At 34.0% G+C, this 24,780-nt stretch overlaps 5 protein-coding genes across 9 annotated transcripts in view; 2 read left to right on the forward strand and 3 right to left on the reverse strand.

The window, feature by feature from the left end:
• LOC143342928 (uncharacterized) overlaps positions 1 to 8,811 on the forward strand; it is a 454,297-nt gene extending 445,486 nt beyond the window's left edge. The window contains exons 5-6 of one of the 4 annotated variants that reach the window (XM_076767267.1): positions 6,340 to 6,462; positions 7,087 to 8,811. The gene's annotated coding sequence lies outside the window, so the exon portion shown is untranslated. Of the gene's footprint in view, positions 1 to 4,760; positions 6,188 to 6,339 lie in introns of those variants that run through there. The other 3 variants (XR_013079875.1, XR_013079876.1, XR_013079877.1) reach the window with 3 other exon arrangements.
• A 284-nt stretch (positions 8,812 to 9,095) lies between these two features.
• Afg3l2 (AFG3 like matrix AAA peptidase subunit 2) lies at positions 9,096 to 13,686 on the reverse strand. Its single transcript, XM_076767259.1, has 13 exons — positions 13,419 to 13,686; positions 12,619 to 12,739; positions 12,220 to 12,541; positions 12,035 to 12,128; positions 11,806 to 11,971; positions 11,595 to 11,721; positions 11,300 to 11,418; positions 10,934 to 11,209; positions 10,619 to 10,846; positions 10,316 to 10,542; positions 9,955 to 10,131; positions 9,655 to 9,873; positions 9,096 to 9,579 (listed from the first exon to the last, which is right to left on the reverse strand). The coding sequence occupies exons 1-13, from the start codon at positions 13,500 to 13,502 to the stop codon at positions 9,316 to 9,318; spliced, it is 2,424 nt and encodes an 807-aa protein (XP_076623374.1). The 5' UTR covers positions 13,503 to 13,686; the 3' UTR covers positions 9,096 to 9,315.
• Positions 13,687 to 14,408: 722 nt separating this feature from the next.
• LOC143342508 (uncharacterized) lies at positions 14,409 to 17,769 on the reverse strand. The gene is made up of 6 exons (XM_076766471.1): positions 17,295 to 17,769; positions 16,824 to 17,000; positions 16,344 to 16,755; positions 16,079 to 16,272; positions 15,532 to 15,990; positions 14,409 to 15,455 (listed from the first exon to the last, which is right to left on the reverse strand). The coding sequence occupies exons 1-6, from the start codon at positions 17,487 to 17,489 to the stop codon at positions 15,381 to 15,383; spliced, it is 1,512 nt and encodes a 503-aa protein (XP_076622586.1). The 5' UTR covers positions 17,490 to 17,769; the 3' UTR covers positions 14,409 to 15,380.
• A 181-nt stretch (positions 17,770 to 17,950) lies between these two features.
• On the forward strand, positions 17,951 to 19,893 carry Eif3i (eukaryotic translation initiation factor 3 subunit I). 2 transcript variants are annotated; one of them, XM_076766472.1, is made up of 5 exons: positions 17,951 to 18,209; positions 18,474 to 18,720; positions 18,802 to 19,082; positions 19,158 to 19,358; positions 19,604 to 19,893. In XM_076766472.1, the coding sequence occupies exons 1-5, from the start codon at positions 18,207 to 18,209 to the stop codon at positions 19,850 to 19,852; spliced, it is 981 nt and encodes a 326-aa protein (XP_076622587.1). In that variant the 5' UTR covers positions 17,951 to 18,206; the 3' UTR covers positions 19,853 to 19,893. The 2 variants fall into 2 exon arrangements, with proteins under 2 accessions (XP_076622587.1, XP_076622588.1); XM_076766473.1 differs by lacking the exon at positions 17,951 to 18,209 and adding an exon at positions 18,390 to 18,408.
• Positions 19,894 to 19,976: 83 nt separating this feature from the next.
• Parp1 (Poly-(ADP-ribose) polymerase) lies at positions 19,977 to 23,766 on the reverse strand. The gene is made up of 3 exons (XM_076766470.1): positions 23,487 to 23,766; positions 23,000 to 23,141; positions 19,977 to 22,915 (listed from the first exon to the last, which is right to left on the reverse strand). The coding sequence occupies exons 1-3, from the start codon at positions 23,598 to 23,600 to the stop codon at positions 20,199 to 20,201; spliced, it is 2,973 nt and encodes a 990-aa protein (XP_076622585.1). The 5' UTR covers positions 23,601 to 23,766; the 3' UTR covers positions 19,977 to 20,198.
• Between the last annotated feature and the right edge of the window lie 1,014 nt (positions 23,767 to 24,780).

Genomic DNA, 24,780 nt, shown 5'->3' on the forward strand with positions numbered 1-24,780 from the left:
ACGCTCCGGAGAGCTTTAGTGATTTAAGTTGTATAAACGTACCCGGCATCAAATTGTCTATCCGTTTCCTTGCTTCATTGTTTACCGGGATTATTCTCCGATCGAACGTCCCAACGTCTCTATTCGTTTGTTTAACGCGAGCAACGTACGAGTGGCACGGAATCTAACAACCATTGAAGACTGGTCCTCACCGCCAGCGATTTTCACGAGAGTTTCCTGACCTGAAGTTTTCATAAATTAGCTTTGCATAGTTTTATCATTAAATAAACGTGCAATTATCAATTTCGTTTCGTTGCAGACTATATTTTCGAATGACAAACTCGAAAGAAACGAGATCTGTGGTTAACTTGCGTGAATTTAATATGAAAATGAGGATGTGTAAGAGATAATAATAAGTGCAAGAGATATCGTAATGAACGAACATAGTAAATTGAGTAAACGACGACTGACAAGATCACGTATGCGTGACAATGGCCGTCAAAGTAATTTTTCTTTTTTTTTTGTTGACGATTCCGATTCACTCGTAGGTCGCTGGAAAAAAGTCAGAAATAGACTTGCCTAACGCTACACGTTCAATTCTACGACCGTATCAAACGCGAGATCGTTGACCTGTAAATAAATTCCATTATTTTTCCATGTGTTTCCGCAGAACAATTACGCGAGCAATAAGATGATTTGTGATTGTACGTAGAGTTCCTAGCCGTAATCGTTCTTTGTTCTTTGGATCTGTTAAGCGAGTCTGGTTCTGACTGAACCCCGTTGAAATGGGAACAACGTTGCCCTGAAAATCGTTTCGTGCATTCGTTTCGATTCTATGCGGCAAGATACTGTGAAGCATACGATAGAACCTCGAGTCATGTCCAATAAGGGGAAAAAAAACCACACGCGCAGAGCCTACGCCTATGTCGTAAGATCCGGAACCGACCAAATCCGGAGACGATCGGACACTTGTTTGCAATTCGGTCGCACACTTAATGATATTCACAGCTACCAGTCTCGTCTTCATACTGTATTACAATTATCGACAGTCAATTGAATCTATAATTAGAGTTAACCTCGTAACGGTAGTTAATAATAAAACCAAAATGAGAGAAGCTATAGCGTTAACGGACGAAACGTTCTTCGTCGTCGCGACGACCACGATGGAAACGATTAAAGATCGTCGTCGAAAACGACTAACGAATTCGATTCCCGCACGGTATTGTTTCAAAATTCACAGGCGTCGCGGCAAAATAATTTTTAACGGTGGTAGATCTGCGAAACTTCGTTCATATTTTTACCAACGATCGAATCGCCGCTCGTCGAAGAACCGTTTCGCCGTGGAAGATATTCTCGAAATTATATCGCAGCTTCGGGGCTTGCCGACACGATTTCCACGGCGCTTCCCGTCTCGCGAAGAAGAAGAAGAATTCGCGGGGGAAAAATGGGGGTCGCGCGCAACAGCGACACCAACAGCGCGCGGAATCGATTCGACGAAGAGAAGTAATATATCGCAAGCCGCAGAACTGAGTACCCGTAAATACAAACTAATTATTAGATCCGCCGTAGTGTACTCGAGCAAAAGCAAACAATGAAAACAAAAACCAAAAAAAAAAAAACAAAAAAGAAAAAAAAGATGGTAATTAATATTAATAACGATGTAAACGATGAAATTTTGGGGACGAATCGACGCACTATTTTTTAGACACGCGTAACGATTTGAAGCCAGGCCCCTTACGATCATGCCTCTTGTCCGCGACGAAGGATCGTTCTTATTGGCTGCGTGCTCGAATAAAAAATCATTTCGCGCGTACGACGACGATCCGAGCCCGAAAGAAAACCTATTAATAATCGCGAGTCTGGAAACATCTTATTTCCAAGATATAACCGATTCGAGACCCAACATGCTAGCACGTTTTCTTGTATCGGATAAGAAATGTCGAGGTCGGCGGTGGACCAATTGCATGGCCGCCTCGATCGCCTGATTCTAATCTCCGCCGTTCTGTTTCTTTTTTTATTTGGTACGGTGGTCGTTTAAAGTCGATAACACGTTCGAAGCTAACGAAAAACGCCGAAGAATTACGTGCAACGTTATTAGAAACGCGACGAACGTTCTTCAAACCTGTAAAAGACGCATGGAGGTCCGTGTGGCGCAGCGACGGAGGCCATTTTGGGTGCCTCTGGTGGTAACTTGCGCAATTACGGTGAGCTGTGTTCATGCTAGAACTTGTATTGTGTCTGCTACACCATGCGAACAAAAAGTTAACGGTATCAGATTATCACAACTTTTTTCTTAGATTCGAGATATAGAATGCGCCTGTAAATTTTGAGACGCCATTTTGGAAATACTCTGTATATAGGTCGGCGAAAGAATCAACTCGGGAGACGTGTCGCTGTCCCCACTTACTTCCTTTGTCGATGACTTAAATTAGTAATAATAAATATCACTATGTAGTATGTTTCGAATAATTCGTTACAAGGTAGAGAGCGGGGGTTCTCTGTTGATTCTTTCGTAGACTTCACTGTTCCTACGTTGGGAGACAAAATGGCCAGAGTATTAGAATTGGCGCAACGTTGACGATATTCTCTTTAAACAGGGTATTTTGAAGCAGGCTTTGTTAACGGTAACTTAAATTAAAGGGCTATGTATTTTTTATACGTAAAAATGTTAAGTGTCTGTTGACACTCGTAATGTAGGACAAAATTTGTTCGTATAACGCTGCTCGTTTTCGAAAAAATCGATTTTAAACACTCATCGAGTACGCGTGCAATAGAGCAGTGTTTCTCAACCTATAGGTCGTTACCCATAAATGGGTAATGGAACCTTTTGCACTGGAATCGTATGTTATCATTCGTAAATAAGGTTTTATATTTAACAGTCGGATGATGGATGATCAGTGAATAGCAAAGAATTAATAATTGTGCAATTTGAGCCTGCAATAGACCCTTACTTTGTAAATGCCCTGTATACTTCGATAACGCAAAACGTAAACGCGAACTTCAGATTTTCGTAAGCTATCCCCTAGTTAAGACAAACTTTATAATTGCAATTACGTTATCGGTGTAATTGTCGATTATCCTATGACAAACGTTGCATTTGTGTATCGCGTTTAATTCCTCGGATCGCGTCGTACTCGTTACCGTCACGAACCCACGTTTAACAGAATTTTTTCTGTTAGATAAAAACCGATCCCTCCCCGATGCACGAGCACGATTAAACGTAACCTCGATGAAAAATATGTCCTAACTGTAAAATTAAACTTGGAAACAAAGAATAAGCGAACCGAAGTCGCGTGCCACGCACACACATACACATACATACACAGACACAGGCACACAGACGAAGAAAATGTAAAGATAAATTTCTTTTCCACTTTCGTAATCGTGGGAGACCGATTACCTTTTCGACTCGTCGCATAATTAAGTATTACACACGAAAAAAAAAAAGAAAAGACTCTAAAGAGGACCAAAGTACTTAAACGTTACTACGCCCAAGCCGTGGCGCCATTAATGCAGCGATAAATGTAATGTAATAAATAATTATCGCTTTCGCAGTGATAACGCATTGTCAATAAGGGTTGAAGATGAAGCGACGCGAAGAAAGATGGAGGGAGACGTAAGCCGAATGTTAACTGTATATTTGAGAACACGGTAAAAAGAACAACGAAAACGCGACAAACATTGTCCGTGTAAATGTAATTAATTAACTTATTAGACAGACACCCGAGATATTATATATGTATATGTACGTGTATGTTAGTCGAATGGTCCACACAGAAACTACCCCCCCGCCCCCTCTGATGACGATCACCTCTGATTAATTTCGAAACTCGAGACTCGCGTGACGCTATGGGACATTTTATAATAACTAACGTCTGTCGACTTTGATTAATTGATAGCACACGTTCGAACGCATCAGTTTTTTTTACGAAAAACGAAAATGTGCAAGAAACAAAATATTTGTGATTCAAAACAAATCCACGCTTAAAAACATTAATGCCATACTAACCGTATTTATCTTCTAATTGGCCATCTTTGCCAAAAGTTAAATATTTGTAAAAATTTATTTTAGTATTTGAAAAAATCAACCCCCTTTATACATATGTATATTTAAAAGTACAGTTCAATACTCTCTGCTCAATGACATTAACAAGGAATTGTAATTGCTTAATAAAGTACATATATACAGGGTGTTCGGCCACCTCTGGAAAAAATTTTAATGGGGGATTCTAGAGGCCAAAAGAAGACGAAAATCAAGAATACCAATTTGTTGATGAAGACTTCGTTAAACAATTATTAACGTTTAAAGTTCCGACCGTACTGAATTTTTTTCTCGAAAATGCACAAGATTTCGGGGGTATGTCTATTCACCAAAAATTATTGTAATTAACCCCCACAACCGAAAATAATTTTTCCAAAACGATTAGAAATTTTTTTTTCCGTCGAAAAATTTCAGCACTTACTCGAATTTTTTTCTAGAAAGTGGGTAGGATTTCGATGGTATGACTCATGACCAAAAATGATTGTAATTGACCCCCGCAACCGAAAATAATTTTTTTAGAATTAATTAAAAATTTTTTTTTTCATCGAAAAATTTAGGCACCTACCCCCCCCCCCCTGTCGATTTTTCTTAAAAATTCCTTTTTCATTTTTAGTAATTTTGTTTAACGTCCTACAGAAAAGTTGTCTAATACTTTTGTGTAGGTACCCATGAGCCCTACTTCAGAAAAAAGTTTCATTGAAATATATTCACAATTGTTGGAGTTATGACTGTTTGAAAATTGGACCATTTTTATGGGGTTTTTCTCATATTGCGGGGTCAAGGACCAACTTTTCGAATATTTTTGCGATTTGTACATATTCTCCAGCAAAATACGCATAGTTTGCTTTTTTAAACATTAAAATCGTCCAATCCGATCGGAAGTTATGACGTTTTAAAGATTCGCATGAAAATTCGGGCAGACATTTCTGGCCAGAAATTATATTTTCGGTAAGGAATTTTTTTCTCGAAACTGAGTAGGATTTCGGGGGTATGTCTGTTGACCAAAAATGCTTGCAATTAACCCCTGCAACTAAAAATAATTTTTCCAAGACAATTCAAAAGTCTTTTTTTTCAACCAAAACTTTCAGCACTTACTCGAATTTTTTTCTCGAAAGTGGGTAGGATTTCGGGAGTATGTCTGTTGACCAAAAATGATTGTAATTGACCCCCGAAACCGAAAATAATTTTTCCAGAACGATTTGAAATTTTTGAATTTAATTGTTAATAACTTTTTAACGAAGCCTCCATCAACAAATTGGTATTCTTGATTTTCGTCTTATTCTGGCCTCTAGAATCCTCTATTAAAATTTTTCCCAGAGGTGGCCAAACACCCTGTATAGATAGAAATTCTAAAATTAAACGTCAAATATTTTTGTAAATAATGAGCATTGCCAAAAAAGCTCAGATACATGTCTCTTTGCTTTTGCTCTAGAATCGCCAGAAGAAATTTGGATAAAATCGGTAACACCACAGGTGCGACCTCTTCTTGTGAGTTCACGTATTACTTTCGAGAGGTTTCTTACTAAAATCAAGGAATATTTACTTTAAAACCTTCCAACGGTTCGTCGTATATTATCGTACTATCGTTTTAAATACATTTATAAAGATTACCACTTTTTACCATGGTACGATACACAAACACTGTTTTGCTCACGACACAGGTTCATAATTTTGTAATTATTATCGATCGAACGTGTGCACCATTCTCTCAAGGCTGTCTAAATACGTAGTTCGCAGCGAAATTATTCGCAGCGACGGAAGGGGCGTGAAAAATGAATTATCCGTTACATAGTTAAGCGGATAACTTATAAGCGATGGATAAGAAATAGGTTACCCATTAAGAAATCCAATTACGAAATTAATTAGAGCGTGGTCCAAGCTCGCCACCGTACGATAATTTAGATTTCGCTCAAGTCACATGGCAGAGTTGATAAATATGAAACCTGTGCTTCATAACGTCATCGAGTCGTTACACATGCATACACACATAAACACACAGGTACACGACACGAACAATCGAACAAATGCATGCAAAAGAAACACCGCAAACGCATCCGTGACACAAATAAGTCCGAAGAGAAGCAGGCATGATCATCGGTAAACCTGGCTGTCGCAAGAATAAAAAAAAAAAATGAAAAAAAATACGGAGAAATGAGAAAACGTAAGGTAACAAAAAATAGGGTTTAGATTAGTGTGATACAAGGTACGACAAAGCAATAATTTAGTGATTGTATGATATATTTGATTAGTGAGTTAGCGAGCTAAGTTTAATGGTAAAATTTCGGAACGTATAAACATTTACTTGATAAATCGTATAGTTTTGTAGAAACGCTGGGATGACACGCCATTTCGGAGAAGAAAATCACAAAAAAAGAAGAAAACGATGTCTTGGGATCAAAGATTTATCGCGACAAAAGTCGGGAAAGGGTTAGGCGAACCGTGTGTAAGGCTGGATCGACGATAAACTTTTTCAATGCTTTCGCGAGATCATCTACGTGTAGGAATTGTTCGTTCGAATACATTATTGTTTTTGTGCCATCCTTGTAAGTCACGTATCGGCAAAGATTCTGTGGCCCATCGAATAAGAAAAATAACTTGAAGCTAACTTCAAGGCGAAGAATTTTCCTTTGCTAAATCACGTTTTGATTTGCGAAATAATATTGAAATATTCCGAGTCGGAGCTATTCTTGATTCGTTTATTGAGATATTCGATTTTCCTGAGTATGTAACATATTTCGCACGAAACAAGATTTTTGTCGATACGCGGATATCGTTGGTTATAAGTCGTTGTTACAATTCGATGATTTCAGTGAGAATGCGATACATCGTATCGAGATATCATTGAAAAGAATACCGTCGATTCATTCGAATCGAAGTGCGATTCACATTTTCGATTGTTTATTCACTTGCCCGTCTGCAATCACAGCACCATGCAATTCGAATGTGTCATCGAAGATCTGACAAACAATAAAAAGAACAGGCCTAGGCCTGCTTTCTGAGAATTAACAACTGCATAAATACGAAGAAGTTTATACGTTGAACAATTTTTCTTTTTCAATCGATAGATCAATCGAGAAGACATTTCGCTCAAGTTCTTTCCGATGAAACAATTTTAAACAAGACGAAACATTGACAAACTGCTGAAGACTCCAGGTTAGAAACTTCTTTAACGAACTTAAACTGAATATGTTTCACGCGTATAAATATCGCACTAGAAGAAAAACGCAGTTATCTTTGCCAAATTTTGCATAGCGTTACGTATATATCGACGATGTTTGCGCGATCCGTTGAAATCTGCCGCAATCATGTGAAAAGTAAATACAATTTTGTACGTCTTGGCTCACGAATTGAGAAACTCTGCTTAAAGGCACCTTTATTCGCGTTTTGAAACGTCACAAAGCATAACGTCACAAAAGTAAACGGATTTTTCCCTGTATTAGCGCGCATTTGATCGTAACACATCACTTAATAAAAAAAACTGTTAATATGTTATTAAACTTTTCATTTTAAGCTGTTACAAAATGAATTGAAGCCATTGTGTGTGTGCACGTGTTATTTCTGCCAAATGTATAACCTCACTTTTTTAAAGTTTTGTATACAAGTCACAATCTGTATTGCAACAATTGTTACAAAGTAGAAAAATATACATATTTCTGTTTAAAATTTTATATAAACGTAAGCACCCATGAATTTTTCTAATACGTTTGTATTATTCTTATTTTCGAAAGCGGGACACGTCGCCTAAAACGCGTATTTAAAATCGACGCAGAATATATTAAACGTAGGAATTGTTTCGCCGTTCCATGTTTTTGTATGAAACGACACAAAGTTGCACGTAAAAAGTAAAATAGCGAACGAACTTCTCGATCAGACGATACTTCTTTTTCGAGACTAAACGTTCGAACTCATTCCCAATGGCGTTTCGAGTCATAAAATAAAATTTCAAAGGAAATCCCAAGACTGATAGTGGATATATTGAGATGCATGCACATCTATTGCTCTGATTTACTTAAATCCATGTATAAACGAGCTCGGAGCTTACCGAAGTCGTTTATGAATGTTCTGATATAGTGAGTATTGAGAGTGAGAGAGAGAGAGAGAGACGAAGGTCTACATTTTACATTTTCATGGACGCATCTTGTTCTCTTTTGAACAGATTTCTTAAAGGTTTTCTTCCCGGAAATTATTGATCTAGAATTTCTCTTGGAATCTGTTTAAATTATTTCATTATTTATTCGAAACAGTAACTATCAAAATAGACGAATTACGTTGCACCGTATTGATTATAAAAATACGAAATAAAAATAATAGAATTTAGAAAAATCCGTCACAGATATGACTAAATATTTACAACTAATTGATCGCATTCAAGACGCTACACCGGGACGAAAATTTGTTCCTAGAGCCATGAACCCTATCGAGAAGAAGACTTTCGTCATATTAAATCTTTTTTAATCTTGTCATAAAAAATATGTATGAACCTTCGTGCACAATGAATGCAAAATGGTATTGTTTTTCGGTTTTTTAAATTTTCGTTTGAAGAGTGAAACATAATATAATAGCAAGGATTCGATTTATCCCCCCCCCCCCAAACACACACACACATACATACACAACACACACGGTATGTTTTCATGGAGTACACCAGAAATTGCGCCAAAAGTGAAACCCAAGAATTAACAACAGAAGCAGTAACGTAACAAATTATCAATGTACTTACAATACTTAAGGAAGAAACAGTTTAATTGCACTACATTTGTAAACTTTATTAATTATACGTTGCAAAAAATAACAAATTATGGATGTTATTTCTTTTACCTATCACTGTCGTTTTATTGGTTTGATTTTTATTAGAAAAGAACGAGTAGTTGCACACCGTACAATTATATGAATAATAAGGTATACGTTTTCCTGGTTATACTATTACGTCTTGCATCCTGCAATACCTTATGCTTATAAATGCAATATACAGTGAAAAAATTGTTAAAATTTATGTAATCGTATATTTTCTCAGTTAACTTAAATACCGCCATTATGAAAAATTGATGTTAGCGAACAAATAACACATGCGATAAAAAATGGAAACACTTTATTACCCAAAAAGTATTTTGTAAAATAATACGTAAAACTCGATTGCATTTTGAACTTGATAGCTTCATGGATTACGAAATATAAGAATATGGTATATACAATCGATGCAATCGAATGCACACTCATATATTATTACTTATTACAGTTATATATTTCAAACTATAATACAAAGTACTTAGCAGACTATAACCTAAACTGTATAATTATAATCGGTGTTGAGGTTTATCTTTAGGAGTACTAGTCGAAGCTGGCTCAGATGGAGAAACTGCTTCTTTGTTCTCATCCTTAGAATCTCTCGATTTGTTCCATTCCTTCAAACCTTCTGGCAAGGTCGTGTCCTCTTCGAACGATCCCGTACCCTCGACAAATTCTTCGTAAGTTGACTTTTCACGGAAAGGTCTAGGGCCAAGTAATTCTATCATGTCATCCCTACTTAAAATCTCTTGTTTCAATAATCGTTCGGCCACCTAATCAAACCAACAGCGAAAGTAAGTCACTAATTTCCGTATTACACAAAATCGGTTGAATGATACGTGTTGTACCTTAGTTACGTCATCCTTGTGTTTCAAAAGCAAATTATGGGTATGTACATGAGCACTTTCAATTAATTCACGTACTTCGCTGTCAATTAATTGTGCAGTATGCTCGGAATACGGTTTATCAAAAGCCATCTCTCCTGGCTGTGGCATTTGGAAACTAACGTTTCCAACTTTTTCATTCATACCGTACTGGATAACTTGAGCGTACGCGCTATCAGTTATCTAATAAAAAGGAGATTGTTTTGACATTTTAAGAAACGAATAAGATGTGAATCGTGTTAATAAATTGACATAAAATATTACCTTTTGCAAATCGTCTTTCGCTCCCGTTGTTATGCGACCGAAAAATATTTCTTCCGACACTCGTCCACCGAGCGTCATACACATTCTATCAAACAACTGTTCCTTTGTATAAAGATATTGTTCGCGTGGTAAATACTGAGCATAACCTAACCCTTTTCCACGAGGAATTATGGATACCTGTTATATGCAAAATAAAGACGTACGAATGAAACGTTATGGTTTAATTTTCAACAATTAATAAATCGCTGATAAAAAAAAAAGGATTAAGCCACTAAGTTTCGTTCGTAGTTTGGTTTAACTTTAACGACTACAAACTCGCAACAAAAATAAAGAACTTCGAATTGATCGACGAAAAACGTACCTTCAAAAGTGGATCCGCATGCTCCAAAAACCAACCTGCTACCGCATGGCCAGCCTCGTGATACGCGACTGTCTTTTTCTCGTCGGGTTGTAAAACATTCGTCTTCTTCTCCATACCGGCAACAACTCTTTCAATAGCCTGTTCAAAATGTTTTAGATGAATATTATCATTCATGTCTCTTGCCGCTATTAAAGCCGCTTCATTGCATACATTAGCAATATCAGCTCCTAAAAAGATCTATGTATGACATTCTGGCAATCAATATTGTTCAACGAATTTCACCGATTAATTGAATTTTTATACCTGTAAAACCAGGTGTCAAGGAAGCCATTTTTCTAGCTAATTGCTCTTTATCTACCGTAGTCTTCAAAGGCGCTAAATGCACTTTAAAAATGGATGCTCGTCCTTTAATATCTGGAGCGGGAACGAATATTTGTCTATCGAACCTTCCAGGTCGTAATAATGCTTTATCTAATATATCTATTCTGTTAGTTGCTGCTAATACGACTACATTGGTCGTTGTATTAAATCCTAGAGAAAAGAAAAATAAATGTCATTTGTTTAAACATTATTATATGTTGCTGATATTAAAATGTTTAATATGATTTTATCATATACCATCCATTTCAACTAGAAGTTGATTAAGTGTATTTTCTTGTTCAGAATGACCGCCAAAATTACGACCTCCTCTTTTTCTTCCTACAGCATCGATTTCATCAATAAATAATATGCACGGGGCGTGCTTCCGTGCCATTGCGAACATATCTCGAACCCTTGAAGGACCAACACCAACAAACATTTCCAAAAATTCTGAACCAGACACGCTGATAAAAGGAACATTCGCCTCTCCGGCTGTAGCCTTAGCTAATAATGTTTTACCAGTACCAGGTGGACCTGTAAAAATATCATAAAATTTTTGTCTCTCCTAAAATGGAATTAATAATCGAAAAATTAAAATTATTTATCATTATAATGTACACTTACCCGTCAACATCGCCCCTTTGGGTATCTTAGCACCAAGGTCTATGTATTGTTGGGGATTTTTCAAAAAATTTACAAATTCCATAATTTCAATTTTCGCTTCCTCGCAACCAGCAACATCCCTATATTTTTTAATAGATATACTTAAGAATACGTATCTAATGAAAATGAAATATTACTCAAATATGATTAATTGAAACTTTTAACTAAAAACATGTTCGGAAAAATAATTTCACGGTAAAAGGAAATTGTCTACAGTTTCTGATAATTTGCAAATTTTGTTCACTTGTTGACTTACTTAAATCGAACACCAATATCTTTGGAATTGATTAATTTTGCAGTTGATTCCATTACCGAACCAAAAAGTCTTTTTCCTCCTGAATTGAAAATACTCACCGATTTTCGAAGCGTGTAAATAATGAAACCTACAATTAACAAATTAATCTAAGAACCTGCAAGAATTGATGCACATATCTCAAAAAACATTTAAAAAACCTAACGCTACGTACCCCACATTATTAATTGCGGCACTAATTTTAGGAGATGAAGCGCTTCAATCTCATCTTTATAAACAACTAGTATATAATTGTGTGGTTCCATGTTTAACTCAGTTTGTGCATTCTCCAAATTTCTTTCAAATGTTTCGGTACTTCCGATATTAAACCACAATGTGTTCTAAAAATTACGTGAAACAAATTATATTTTATAAATGCATTTAGATTTACATCATAAACTTACAGATTCATTCACAAAATTTCCAGGTAATAGTTTTACACGGACCCATTGTTTATTGACAACCTCTAATTTGTCCACAATTTTTTTATTTAAACACCTACGGGCGATAGACATTAGTTAAAAGATCGAATTTAACAAAACATTTTTTTTAGTTATGCTACTAATTTAAAAAGAAGATATTCAATTACTTTGAAATAAAATCTCTCCATGTGATCTCTACTGGAGCATTTGATAATACATGTACATAAGCAGCAACAGCAGCCATAAAAACTATGCCCAGCATCATCATTGCTTTTTCATTTTTTACATCTTCTGATGGTTTTTTTCCTCCTGGTCCACTGAAATTAAAATCGAAATTCCACGGGAAACCAGATGATTTACCACTAGGACTGGATGAAGAACCAGAAGATGTGGTATTTGTTTGTGGTTTAGCGGCAGCCTCTTTGAATGATCCTTCTTTAACTTTCTCCTCAACTTTTTCAGCAGTTTTAGAAGAATTTTTTCCACTTCCTACAATTAAACAATATAGTATATCTTATGATGCAAGGTTTGCTAAACATTTTGTAAAAGACAAATCAAATAACAACCTTTAAAAAACTTTTCAAATCCTTTTGGTGGTTGATTACACAATAACCTCCATTGTCTTTGTAATTGTTCAAACATGGTTGTTTCACTGTCATTTTTAAATAATGACAAATATCTTCTCAACTAAAATTGATTTTACAACATACATACACTATAAGAGATAGTTTCAAATAAATAAATTTTCAACTAAACTAAACTTAATTTGTTGTTAAACTCTGTTAGTTAATAGTAGAATATACATGAATAATATATGACTTAAAACATAAAAAATAAAGTATCAAGGAAAAGAAGGAAGAAAAAAAATACAGATAAAATGATAAATTAGAATTAATAGAGAAAAAGTTGAAGAACATGAAGTCAAGAATATTAAAACATAAGGAAAAGCATATGACTTAAGTAAAAAAGCCAGAAACCAGAATTAGATTGCCAAATTGAATCACATTGAGCAAGGAGAAGAAAATGAAAAGGTATACATGAAAACTATAAATAAATAAGAGATAGGAAAAAGGTAAAGACAAAACAAGGTACACAATTATTTTTGTTACTCTACATTTGTTATTACAATTGACTCTTTCAATATTAACTATAATTGATCATGCTTTATAATGATAAGATTCAGTTTCATTACAGGTGAAAAATACATAAATAAATGAAAATGAAATGTATGACAGTTTTTAGGAAATACAGTGACAATAAAATATAAAAAAGATACTTAGTTTAAAGACTTGAATTTCGAATAATATTTGAAATATTTGGTTGTATTATAATACAGAACTAAGGTTATGTTAAATTACATTTGTACCTGAATTCTGTCGACATTTTTGTACGCGGATTTAAAAATAAACCTTTCGAATTTAGTAGTTGAAAATAATAGCTGATGAGCCATATTTTTTGTTTTTCAATAATCAAGTAATATGAGAAAATTTTGCAGTTTCTATTCCTATTATTGCCGCATAACACATCACCGGCCACAAGTCACCATTCCAATAAATATCCCCAGTCTTAATCGCCTACTAGTGCAGTGTCACCAGATGGCAGACTGGTGCCCGGAGGACTGCCTCGCCACTTACGTACACAAATACATAGCCACGTAATGCGTAAGCTCCGACACTACGGCAGCTACAGAGATTCGAAAAAGGAGGCGAATATGAGCCTTTCCTTTTCGCTCTCCAATAAATGAATTCTAGAGAATCATGTAACTGATGTAACGCATGTGCAAGATGTGTAACACTGTTAAGAATAGAACCAAACACGGAGGAAGATATTCTTGAGTTTCTAAGAAATATTATTTTCATTATCATATATATGCTTTACTACGACGTTTGATTGCATTCTGTTGCAATAAAATAAATACGTACAACTCAAAGAATTAGCGGGAAATATAAACAAAATGTTTACGTGATCGATACTGCTGTATATCTATAACCTGTACACCAATATATTCCATATGCCGTTCCTTATTATCTCTCCCTTTCTATGACCTCTTTCTTTAATATTCTCCCCTCTAACTCTTTCACTGCCCATCAATCTTCATGGTTAATTTTACAAACACGTTTCGCCATCTATGAAAGGGGATTCTAACTACTAAAAAGTTATCCGGGTCGTAGAAAGCTAAAGGAGGTATCCGGAGTACAAGTTCCCCACTCCTGCTACTCATGTTACGTAGTTTCTTTCATTGAAAGCCGTTATTTATATTGTGGCGTCACTATTGGCGAACACAGTGTACTATGTGCTTCCCGGCTCGTAATGAAGTACTGCTCGTTAATTTACTAATTACTCTTTTCCTAGGATTAAATTATGAACTTTTAGAGTTTATGAATATAGTATAGAACCCTGACAAGATTCAAGGATACTTTTTATGACTATTCCACCCGTAATTAAGACGTTATTAACGAATATCGGAAGTCGACCCACTGTTTTTAACCTTTTAACATTCTGTGATCCTGGCACGATTTTAGCAGTCCGAATCCCTGATATTGGATGGCGACACTATTTTAGACGCTTATTAGCGGAATATTGAAACACCTATCGCTTCTAGTAATCGTTTATAATTTATTAATTACATGAAATAATGTATAGAGAAATGATTGAAGAACTTAATTAGATTCGAATAATATTTGGAGTAGTTATAAGGGATTACAAAAATTAAGAATTTAATGGAAAAGGTAGAGGAGAATGTAAAATGCATGGAAAATATGGACTATGATTTTTATTTTTTATCAATATGAACGTAAGGAATGATTTACACATTTCTAACTCTATTAAATAAAAACATGCCTCATAAATAAATTAAATCGGTGAGTAATATTTTACATAATATTATTCTAAAACATTTGTGGTATACACTTTTAATGCGATTTAATTGGTATGCAATGTACATGATTTTGTTTAATTTTTTCTCTTCCAGATAGAGAAAAAGTTTATTCGATTTTTTTTATATATTATAAAACTTAATTCTTCCTAAGATTTATATAAAACATTTAAAAAATTTGTTATAAATAACGCCTATGTATCGGAATAACTGAAAAACAAGAGGTATAAACGTCGTCATTTTAGTGACCCGTATATCGTCTGAAAACCGCCCAATCGGGTCTAAAATTAATAGTATGCTCTCTGTTGAGACTCGATCACGTTTAGTCATGGACACTAATCTGTTTCACTTTTTTTATTAACAATTGTTACTGACATTCAAAATTAGTATAGTGTTGTTGTATGTACAAAAAGAATATTAATAACTTTTAGATATACAATTAGAACTAATGTGCTAACTTTCGGTTTGTGAATAATTTGAATTTTCTTCGATGCTTATTGTACAAGGAACATATTCTTCTACTGATTCCTGAAAAAAATATTTATATAAAACACACATATTTGTAGCAACTTAATTCTGAAGATAAATAAATAAAAATGCATACTGAGTTAACAATTATTTGTCGTCCTTCTTCTAAGTTCAATCCGTCCATATCTTCTGCCGTTAATATTATCACAGAATCTTCAGGTATACTATTCTCGTCTATGTAAGTTATAGGAATTTCTGACGAAACCTCGCAATACGTGAAATCGGATCCTTCTTGGGTTTTAACATCTATGTTGTGTTTAGAATCCGTTATTCGTTGCTTTCTCGAATTCGTTAAACGTTCTGATTTTTTGCCGTCTTGTTGAAGGCGTCTCCATATTGTTGTTTTAGGAATACGGTAAGTCATCGATGCTGCCGCTTGCGACATTTTTCCGCCTTTGCAAGCGGCAACAGCCTCTTCCAACCGTGATTTTTTTAACTCTTCATTTTCCGTTTTGCGTTTCTTCCAAAATGATAATGGCAGTTTTCCCTCGTCAACTAACCGAGCTTTATCCCTAAATAAAGTGGTCTTTGGAATCTAAAAATATAATTACTGATAATACTCGCAAAAAATTTTAATAAAATAAAAATTGTTATTCTATCGAGAACTAATTAAACAATATTACTTTGAATTCAAGTGCAACTTTCGTTAAATTCTCTCCTCTTTCTAAAGCTTTGACCGCAGCCTCCCGTTTGTCAGAACCGTAAGACCGTTTCATTTCCGAGCGCAGTATGTGATAACCCTCTTTTTGAATTCTTCTCCATAATACAGTTTTTGGTATACTAAACATTTCTGACGCATGTTGCAAACTTGAACCTCCTACGATAATAATGAAATAAACTAAATAACACAAAAAAGCACACGCTTTGAAATGTAAAACAGATTCAAACCTAGTACAGCATTTATAGCAGCTTTCATACACTCTGCTGGATATTCATTTCTAGATGCATTTAAATGTATTCCTAATGATTTAGCACGCATATACAATGTAGAACGTGGTATATTGTGTTTAGTCGAAGCTTCTATTAATGTTTGACCCGACTTTAAATCGTCGATTGCCGATGCTAACATATCATCGCTATAATCTCGTTTTGTTGTATCACGCCTGCGTTTTTTTCTTTTATTCAAAGAGGAATTTTCAGAAAGTTTCTGTTCCTGTTGATCCTCTAAATCTTCATAACCATGTTGCAATGCATTAATGACATTTTCCTCTGTCTCGCCAATTACAGTCATTGGCTCTTCGTTATTATCGTTAAAATCTTTTGCGCTTACAACCGAGTCGTTCTCGTCGAGCCCATCGATCTAGAAACATAAATAATATTAAAAAAGGGAATTTGATATATTCATTTAGTATTGAAAAAAACAGGAACCTCAACAAGACCACAAATTTTTAAAGAACGTGCCGCGTCCAATAAACTACTAATATTCTCGACTGGAACTCGTACTTCGCCATAATAAATAAATTCTATAATGGATTTGATATCTTGCGCTGAGATATCACTCAATATTATTGTCGGATGATCCTCGTTCACTTGACTTAAAACCTCCTATAATTAAAAAATTTAATATCCATTACAAATCATGCAGAATTACCTTTGCTACGAAATGGAAAATACGTGCTTTTTAATAAAGTTATTAATACCCGTTACAAGAATGGTATTGAAGATGTAATTGTACAACAATCAAATTTTTCGACTTACTTAAAAACAGGTAAAATTTTTACAGGATCAAAATTTGATTATAGTAATGTATTGGCTACGAACATATAACGATAATTGCGAAACATGTATTCGGATTCATGGCATTTTAAATTTGCTCTTAAAAATATAAAGGTTCTTTACTCGAAACAAAGTGCTACAAGCGCAGAGAACTATACGATGAGCATGAATACGTTCTCCGGCAGCAGCCAATATAACATCCACCATACAATCTTCCTCCAAGAGTTGTCTAACTACATCAGATAAATGGTTTTCATAATCATTCCATTTGAAACAATAGCTTTGATTAATTTCATGTTGGCCAACAACTTCAGACATGTCGTTTCAGTTTCGTTTCCTTTTCTAATGACGTGTACACAACCGGAATTTGGAACGGGACTGAATTTTTCGCAACTAAGATGCGACACTTTAATTCGGCTGCTCGTTGCACTTTCCTAAAACTTCGACGACCTTCAATTTTCCCAAAAAAAACTCTAAAAAAATTCACTAATATTTTGTAATCGTGCTTCTCCGATTCATTTTAAGTTCTCTCGTACAAACATCCTTATTCTGGAAATTTTGAAGTAGAAATAATTCTAGCGAAGATCGATTACTAGTTAAAAGCGCATCGTTATTGGCAGAAGAAAGTTATAATGTGCACGTTGCATTGGACTACAACAAAATTTATCAATCCGTGATCTAAAAATATCTACCAATAAATATAAAGAATACGAAACATAATACATTCTTTTTGTTAACATTAAACTAACGTCAATTTGAACTAGAAATTTAGTTACACTTCTAAATAGATATATGATCGTTTTAACATAACTTCTCGTTTCGTTTTATTTAAACTGAACGCAGATTCACTGATATAACGTTGGCACGAATGCGTATAGGTTATGGTAACCATAATATGGTCGCTTCTTTCTACCTATTGAAACATTCGTGTCTTTACCGTTCGAGAGTGAGGAGTATTGTAATTACCTTTGGCTGTTGAGTGTTCGATTGTTGATGCTTTAATCATTTTACAGTATTATATTTTTTTAACACAAAATGGTTAGTTTCTTCTTATAGTATTAGATAGTTTCGTATATTACGTTTAACTTCTGGTCTAACGTAAACTGCATGAAAACATGTGACAATTTAACCTCTATGACATTACTCTTAAAAGTGTCACAATTCGTTAAGTATAAGTAACTAAAAGTTTTACATTTCGTTTCGCGAATGTTAACTTATGTAAAATAATTATTAAAATGTAAATTTACGTTACTTTACGATATAATACAATAGTAAAATAATAAATTCATCGTTTTACTATAGAAACCTTTGATGTTACATGGGCATGAACGTGCCATAACAAAAATCAAATATAATAGAGAAGGAGATTTACTATTTTCGTCGAGTAAAGATAAAAAGCCAAATGTTTGGTACTCTTTAAACGGAGAACGCCTTGGATCTTTCAATGGTCATAATGGTTCAGTGTGGTGTATTGATGTTAATTGGGACACAACAAGATTTTTATCCGGTAGTGGTGATAATTCACTAAGAGTTTGGGATTGCCAAACTGGTCTGTATTTTAGTTTCATTAAATTTTTGTTTTTTTTATTAAAATTTAACAAAATCTATTTATGTAATAATCTTTATTTAGGAAAAGAAATAGGTCTGCTCCACACAAACAGTTCAGTAAGAACATGTAGCTTCAGTTATTCAGCAAACCTTGCTGTTTATTCTACAGACAAAGCATTGGGGCACCCATGTGAAATGTTCATCATGGACATCAGAAATGTTGATGCAGTCTTATCACAGGATGATGCAATTTCTAGAATTGCAGTTGGTGGCCCTAGAATCTCTGCTATTTTATGGGGTGCATTAGATGAAACAATTATTACTGGCCATGAGGATGGTGAAATCACTCTTTGGGACATGAGAGTGAGTAATACATTTTTCTTTACATACCATTATTACAGTACTTGTGATTAATCTGTAAATATTATTTATTTACAGACAAGGAAACAATTATCAAGTGTCAAAGGTCACAAATCCCAAATAAATGATATGCAATTCAATAAAGATGGAACCATGTTTGTAACTGCATCAAAAGATAATACTGCAAAATTGTTTGACAGTGAATCATTAGTGGTATTAAAAACATACAAGACAGAAAGGCCTGTGAATTCTGCTACAATTTCTCCTATATATGATCATGTATGTTTTGTGTATAATAGTAAAAATAAATTCACAAAGTATAATATATCATGGTCTGAGTCTATGCTCGAGTTCATTACTTCCGGATGGATGCCGCGTCTAGATTTAGCAATTTGATCAGAGACTTCAACCTTGAAGATGCAAACTGTAACGTTTGCGAAACGTCGACAAATTGTTGGAACCTAGACGCGACATGCATCCGGAAGCCACGAACTCTAGTACAAATTTTATAATTGTTTTTGTAGGTGGCTCTTGGAGGTGGTCAAGATGCTATGGATGTAACAACCACATCCACTCGTCAAGGAAAATTTGATTCTCGATTTTTCCATTTAGTATTTGAAGAAGAATTTGCACGTTTGAAAGGACATTTTGGTCCGATTAACTCTCTTGCGTTTCATCCGAATGGTCGTAGCATTTCCACAGGCGGAGAGGATGGTTATGTTCGTATTAATACATTTGATCAATCTTATTTCGATTTTCATTTTGAGTATTAATTTTGCAAATTAACAAAAATAAATACGTATCAATTAAGAAATTAGTGTAAATTATTTTAATTTTGTCAAACTTCCTCTAAAAATCTTGATTAGAGTTGAATACACGAATAAAAATGTCTTAAGATTTTGTATAAATTTATTTTCCAAACGTACATAAAAAAAGTTAATACATGTATCTATAAGAACAATATCAATATTCTTATGAGATTCATATAGGAGGTAGTATCGCGAGTATATTTAAATATCGAGGATGCAAAGGTAAGTTTTATTGAGCATAATATATGAAATAGATTCAATATTATAATACTATAATATTATAATCTTATCAAACTTACTTAAAGAAATATTACATTTTGTACTTGAAGTTTAGTTTTAACAAGTATCGTGCCTTTACCTGAGCAACATCATATACAATGTACTCATTGTACAATAAAGTTGATTTCTTTGATAGTTTAGCACGTACAGGTGGACCATATGGAATTTCAACATTATCCTCTGTTTTATATACACATTTAGGATCGGGTTGCGTTTGTCCGCGACCAAACGTAGAGTGTTTGCCGCTCGGCAACTTTTCAATATAATCTGCTGCATATCTCTCATACATGTTACCTAATGCTACTTCGCAAAGTAACAATAATCCGGTAGGATTTTCATTACTTGTACAACAATAGTTCGCAGATTTCGAGACCATATCTGCGAAATATATACCTTTACCAAACATATAACCTGTAACAGGAGCTTCTGGTGGAGCTATTCTTAATCCCTGAGAAAGTATACCAGCAAAATTCGTTGTTCTAGAACCATGCCATAGTAACTTTTTATTCTGTAATTTTCTGAATGGTTTGTATCTACTATCCTCGCCTTTTCTTTTTATAACAAATACATCTTCAACCTCAAGTTCATATTGTGTGTGAGTCTCTGCATGAGTATTCTTTACATACTCCTGAATAGCCTGGTATTCCTTATTTTCTTTATCTAATACTTTGATATCGGTTTTCAGTTGTTCGTAATGAGCATCGAGTGGATTTTTCGTGTCATCCGTCTTACTATGTAAAAGAGAGTATGCAATCTCCATTTCGAGCAATGCATCTAGCATTTCACACTTTGCATGAATTTCTTCAGTTGTATCCAAAATCTTTAATTCGGATATTCCAAAATTGTGAGGTATTAAATTATAAAATCTATTAGATGCATCAATCAAAGTAACTCGTTCGACATTTTCATTTTTTAATATCTCCTGTAAATCCGTTAATACCGCATATGCTTTCTGTATTTGTTTCTTAGATAATTTTCCAAGGGGCATTTTATCTGTATCAATTTCAAACTCTGTCATCACCTTTTTCATATTTGCTTCACTAAAAATCAATTTCATCAAATCTTGTACTTGCTGTTCCAAATCACTTTTAATGTTAGATTCTAATAATTGTGTGGGGACTTCATCTTCAAGATCGACGTCAACTGGGTACATTTTATTAGGAACTTTAATAAAATGTTCTCTGTGATTCCAGTCATTCCCACTTTTTTCTTGGTAAAGAGATTCAAATTCTTCTATACAGTCTTCTAATGCTAATTTTTCCAGTTTTGTACCGCCGATAGTTGTTCCTATCCTACCCCAACTTCTGAATAACCAATACGTATTTTGTTTATCATGCTTCAAAATCTGTAACTTGTAGTAGCTATTTTTTTTAGTTTGTATGTCTGAAAGTACCAATGTAACGGTATATTTATTGTTACCACTTTGATATACATGTGTATCATTTTCCATTCCACTCTGTGGATCAACAGTTAAACCACCTTTTAATGTCAGTTTCATTGTACCAGATCCTGACTTTTCAAAGCCACTTTTACGTTTACTTTTTGAGGCAGAGGATTTTTCTGCGACACTCTTAATCCTATCGGACAAATTACCGCCCCAGCTTGAAATGGTCTTTTTCTTAATAAGCGAAACAGCAGATTTTGTGTAGTCTTTTGCTTCGTCAATAAAATCTTCGGTAATAACTTGAATATTAAAATTTTTAGCTTCTTCCATCTTCTTACTCATTTTGTCTATTTCATTTTGAGTCGATATAACGGCGGTTAAGTGTTCGTGAATCTTTGTAGTTACATCTCCTCCTAAAAGCATAATATTCCTTTTCAAAGTATCTTTATCTTTTTCTGTACGACCAATAACAACAAATTGCATATGCTTCAATGGTTTTGGTTTAGCTTCAACTTTAGGCCCAGAATCAACATTATCTTCCTTTTTTATTAGGCTAGATGTTGATGGTGCTGTCATCTTTATTAACCTTTTCTTGACTTTCATTTTTAAAGATTTCAAATTTGGATATTTCTTGATCAGATCCGATGATATTTCAAATTTTTTTCTTTTAGGATCTTGAGTTATGTATTCACATTTAGTCCATTCTGTTAGGTCTCCTACACATTTGTATCCAATCCCTGAATTATATACAAGCTGCCCACTACATTTTGGACATGGTTTTAAAGCTCCAAAGCAGATTGCATCAGATAAACGATCTACTATAGCAGATACTCCTTCTGGAATTTCTTGTTCATTTTTCTTTAACAGAGCAATGAGATCATCTTTTTTCATTGAAGAGAGCATATCTCTAACTTTAAATATTTCATTGTTTTGCTTTTCCATTTTTTTCACATCTTCCACATCCTCTGGTTCATCCTTAATTTTTTTGATGGGTGGTGCAGAGTCTGATTTAATTTTTGGTAAAGTACTTTTAACTGTTTTCTGATCATCCTTGGAAAGGTCTACCATACCAGGCAGTATATCACCACTTTCATAAAATTGTAATTCTTCCCTTAGTTTTGCAAAACACTCAAGGTGATACCATCTGTCCATGCCCCCAAATCTTCTGGCTTCCTGACTTTCAAAATCTTTTTTTGATATTCTTATTTCATCTTTCACTATCCTTTCTTCACATCCTCTGCAAAGTGATTTATTAGATTTTGCATATTGAATTAAAAAGTCATTTCCAAGACCAGCATTTTTTGCAGTACTGTTACGTTTTTTCCCTCTACCAGTAGCAGGTAATGGAAGCTTACTTGCTTCCTCTGTAAAAGAAAATGTGCTAAGTAAAAGCTTGCCATTGCATTGTGCAGTATTGAATATTATTTACAATATTGCAATAAACAAACCTATTTTTTTTTTAACTTCTTGTTGATCTTCCCAACGTATATTATCAAAATTTGCAATATCTGCAGCAGATTTTGGCCTCTGTTTCAGAAAAAAGCAAGTTGGGTGGTACCACTTAGGTATCTTCCCATCATGAACAGGGCTCTGGAAGATTAAAAACATGTAATAATAAAATTATCATTCAAATATAAAGACAAACACTGATAATAAATTGAGTCATTTATACAATATAGTAACATTACAATTAAAGGTAAGTAAAATAACAATTTACGAGAACGTAAACACAAACAAATAAATCTCACTAAATACCATAAATTACCATATACATTCTGCTGTGTATATGCAGTTAATTACAAATAAATTATGCAGTATTAAAAATATTAACTATCAATTAAATAAAGATTGTTACAAGTTATAGGTTCAATACCGGTCTCAATAATAACGTATAAATTTATCGAACATTCGTATTCGTGTATACTTAATGCGTACCTGAACAATAACGGCGAGCCTTAGCGTATCTTTCTCGATTGAATTCTTACAATTTTGGCAAGAAGCACGCGAACTTTTCGCATATTCAACGGAATAAGGTAAATCATTATCCATTGCCTCGTTGTCTGTTGTAACGATCTCAGCTTTAAAGTGAAACACTCTGGCAATAGCGACTTCTTCACTGACGTAGATTGGTGTAAATGCAATCCTGTTTAACCGCCAAATTCTAGTATGTTCAGAAGGAACACAATGCGTTTCCTCTTACAGACGCAATATATGTATATACATGTAGGTACAGCATAGCAAATTACAACGTAACGATAACAAATTACATAATTCTAGTTTTACAACGTTTCTATCGAAAAACGTAACATTAAATTCAAAATAAACATTTAAACGTATAATGTTTACTGAAGTTTCGTAAATTGACCAATTGATCGCAATTTAAACCGGAAATCAAATTCAGTTTTGTATGAAATTTAAGCACCTTTATAATACTTTTTCTGAATATGATCTTACAAAAGAATTAAATAATAAATTAAAAATTAGTTAAATTAATTTGATTCATTGAAATTAAATTGTTCAATTTCTTAATGTAAGTCTTTTTAAATGTATTTTAAAAAACTGTACATTTCAAACATTTTCTTACTCACTGCTTAGATCAAGAATTATAATGTACCATTGTTGAAACATAGTAAAACTATTGTATCTTATTTTATTAACACCTCGTCAATCAGAAGTAACTGAAGAAAAATGTGATCCATACGATGAAAATAAAACAAAAGCTGTAAAAATTTCATTTTGCATTAGTGGAGGACTCATTTTATCACGTGCTTTCTCGTTTTCGAACATCAAGCATCAATAAGCTGGAGACGATAAAAGACGATAAATTTAGGAAGACGACATAGCAATATCGCAAGTTTTAAGGTTTGGTAGAATATTTTCAAAATCTTTTTATAGATTCTTATTTATTGCTATCGTATCTCAAGAGTGAAGTATTTTTTCAAATATATTTTCATCATAGACTCTAAAGAGTTTTGTTAACATTAATAATTTATTTAAAGTAAACTGACAGTTATTGGTAAAGTTATAGACGATTTCTTATAATCTAAATGGCATTCCAAATAAATTACAACTCGTGATACAATGTTGGTACACTTTATTTTAATAATCATATAATATTGTACAAATTATTACAGTAAACTATATATTTCTGTAATTACGTTTATGAATCTTTCTGTTTTACCAACATGGCTTGCCATGACAGTGGCTGGCAAGTGGTAGAATGAAATAA

This window comes from Colletes latitarsis, chromosome 6, assembly GCF_051014445.1.
Source record: "Colletes latitarsis isolate SP2378_abdomen chromosome 6, iyColLati1, whole genome shotgun sequence".
In the NCBI taxonomy this organism is placed as follows: Eukaryota; Metazoa; Arthropoda; class Insecta; order Hymenoptera; family Colletidae; genus Colletes; species Colletes latitarsis.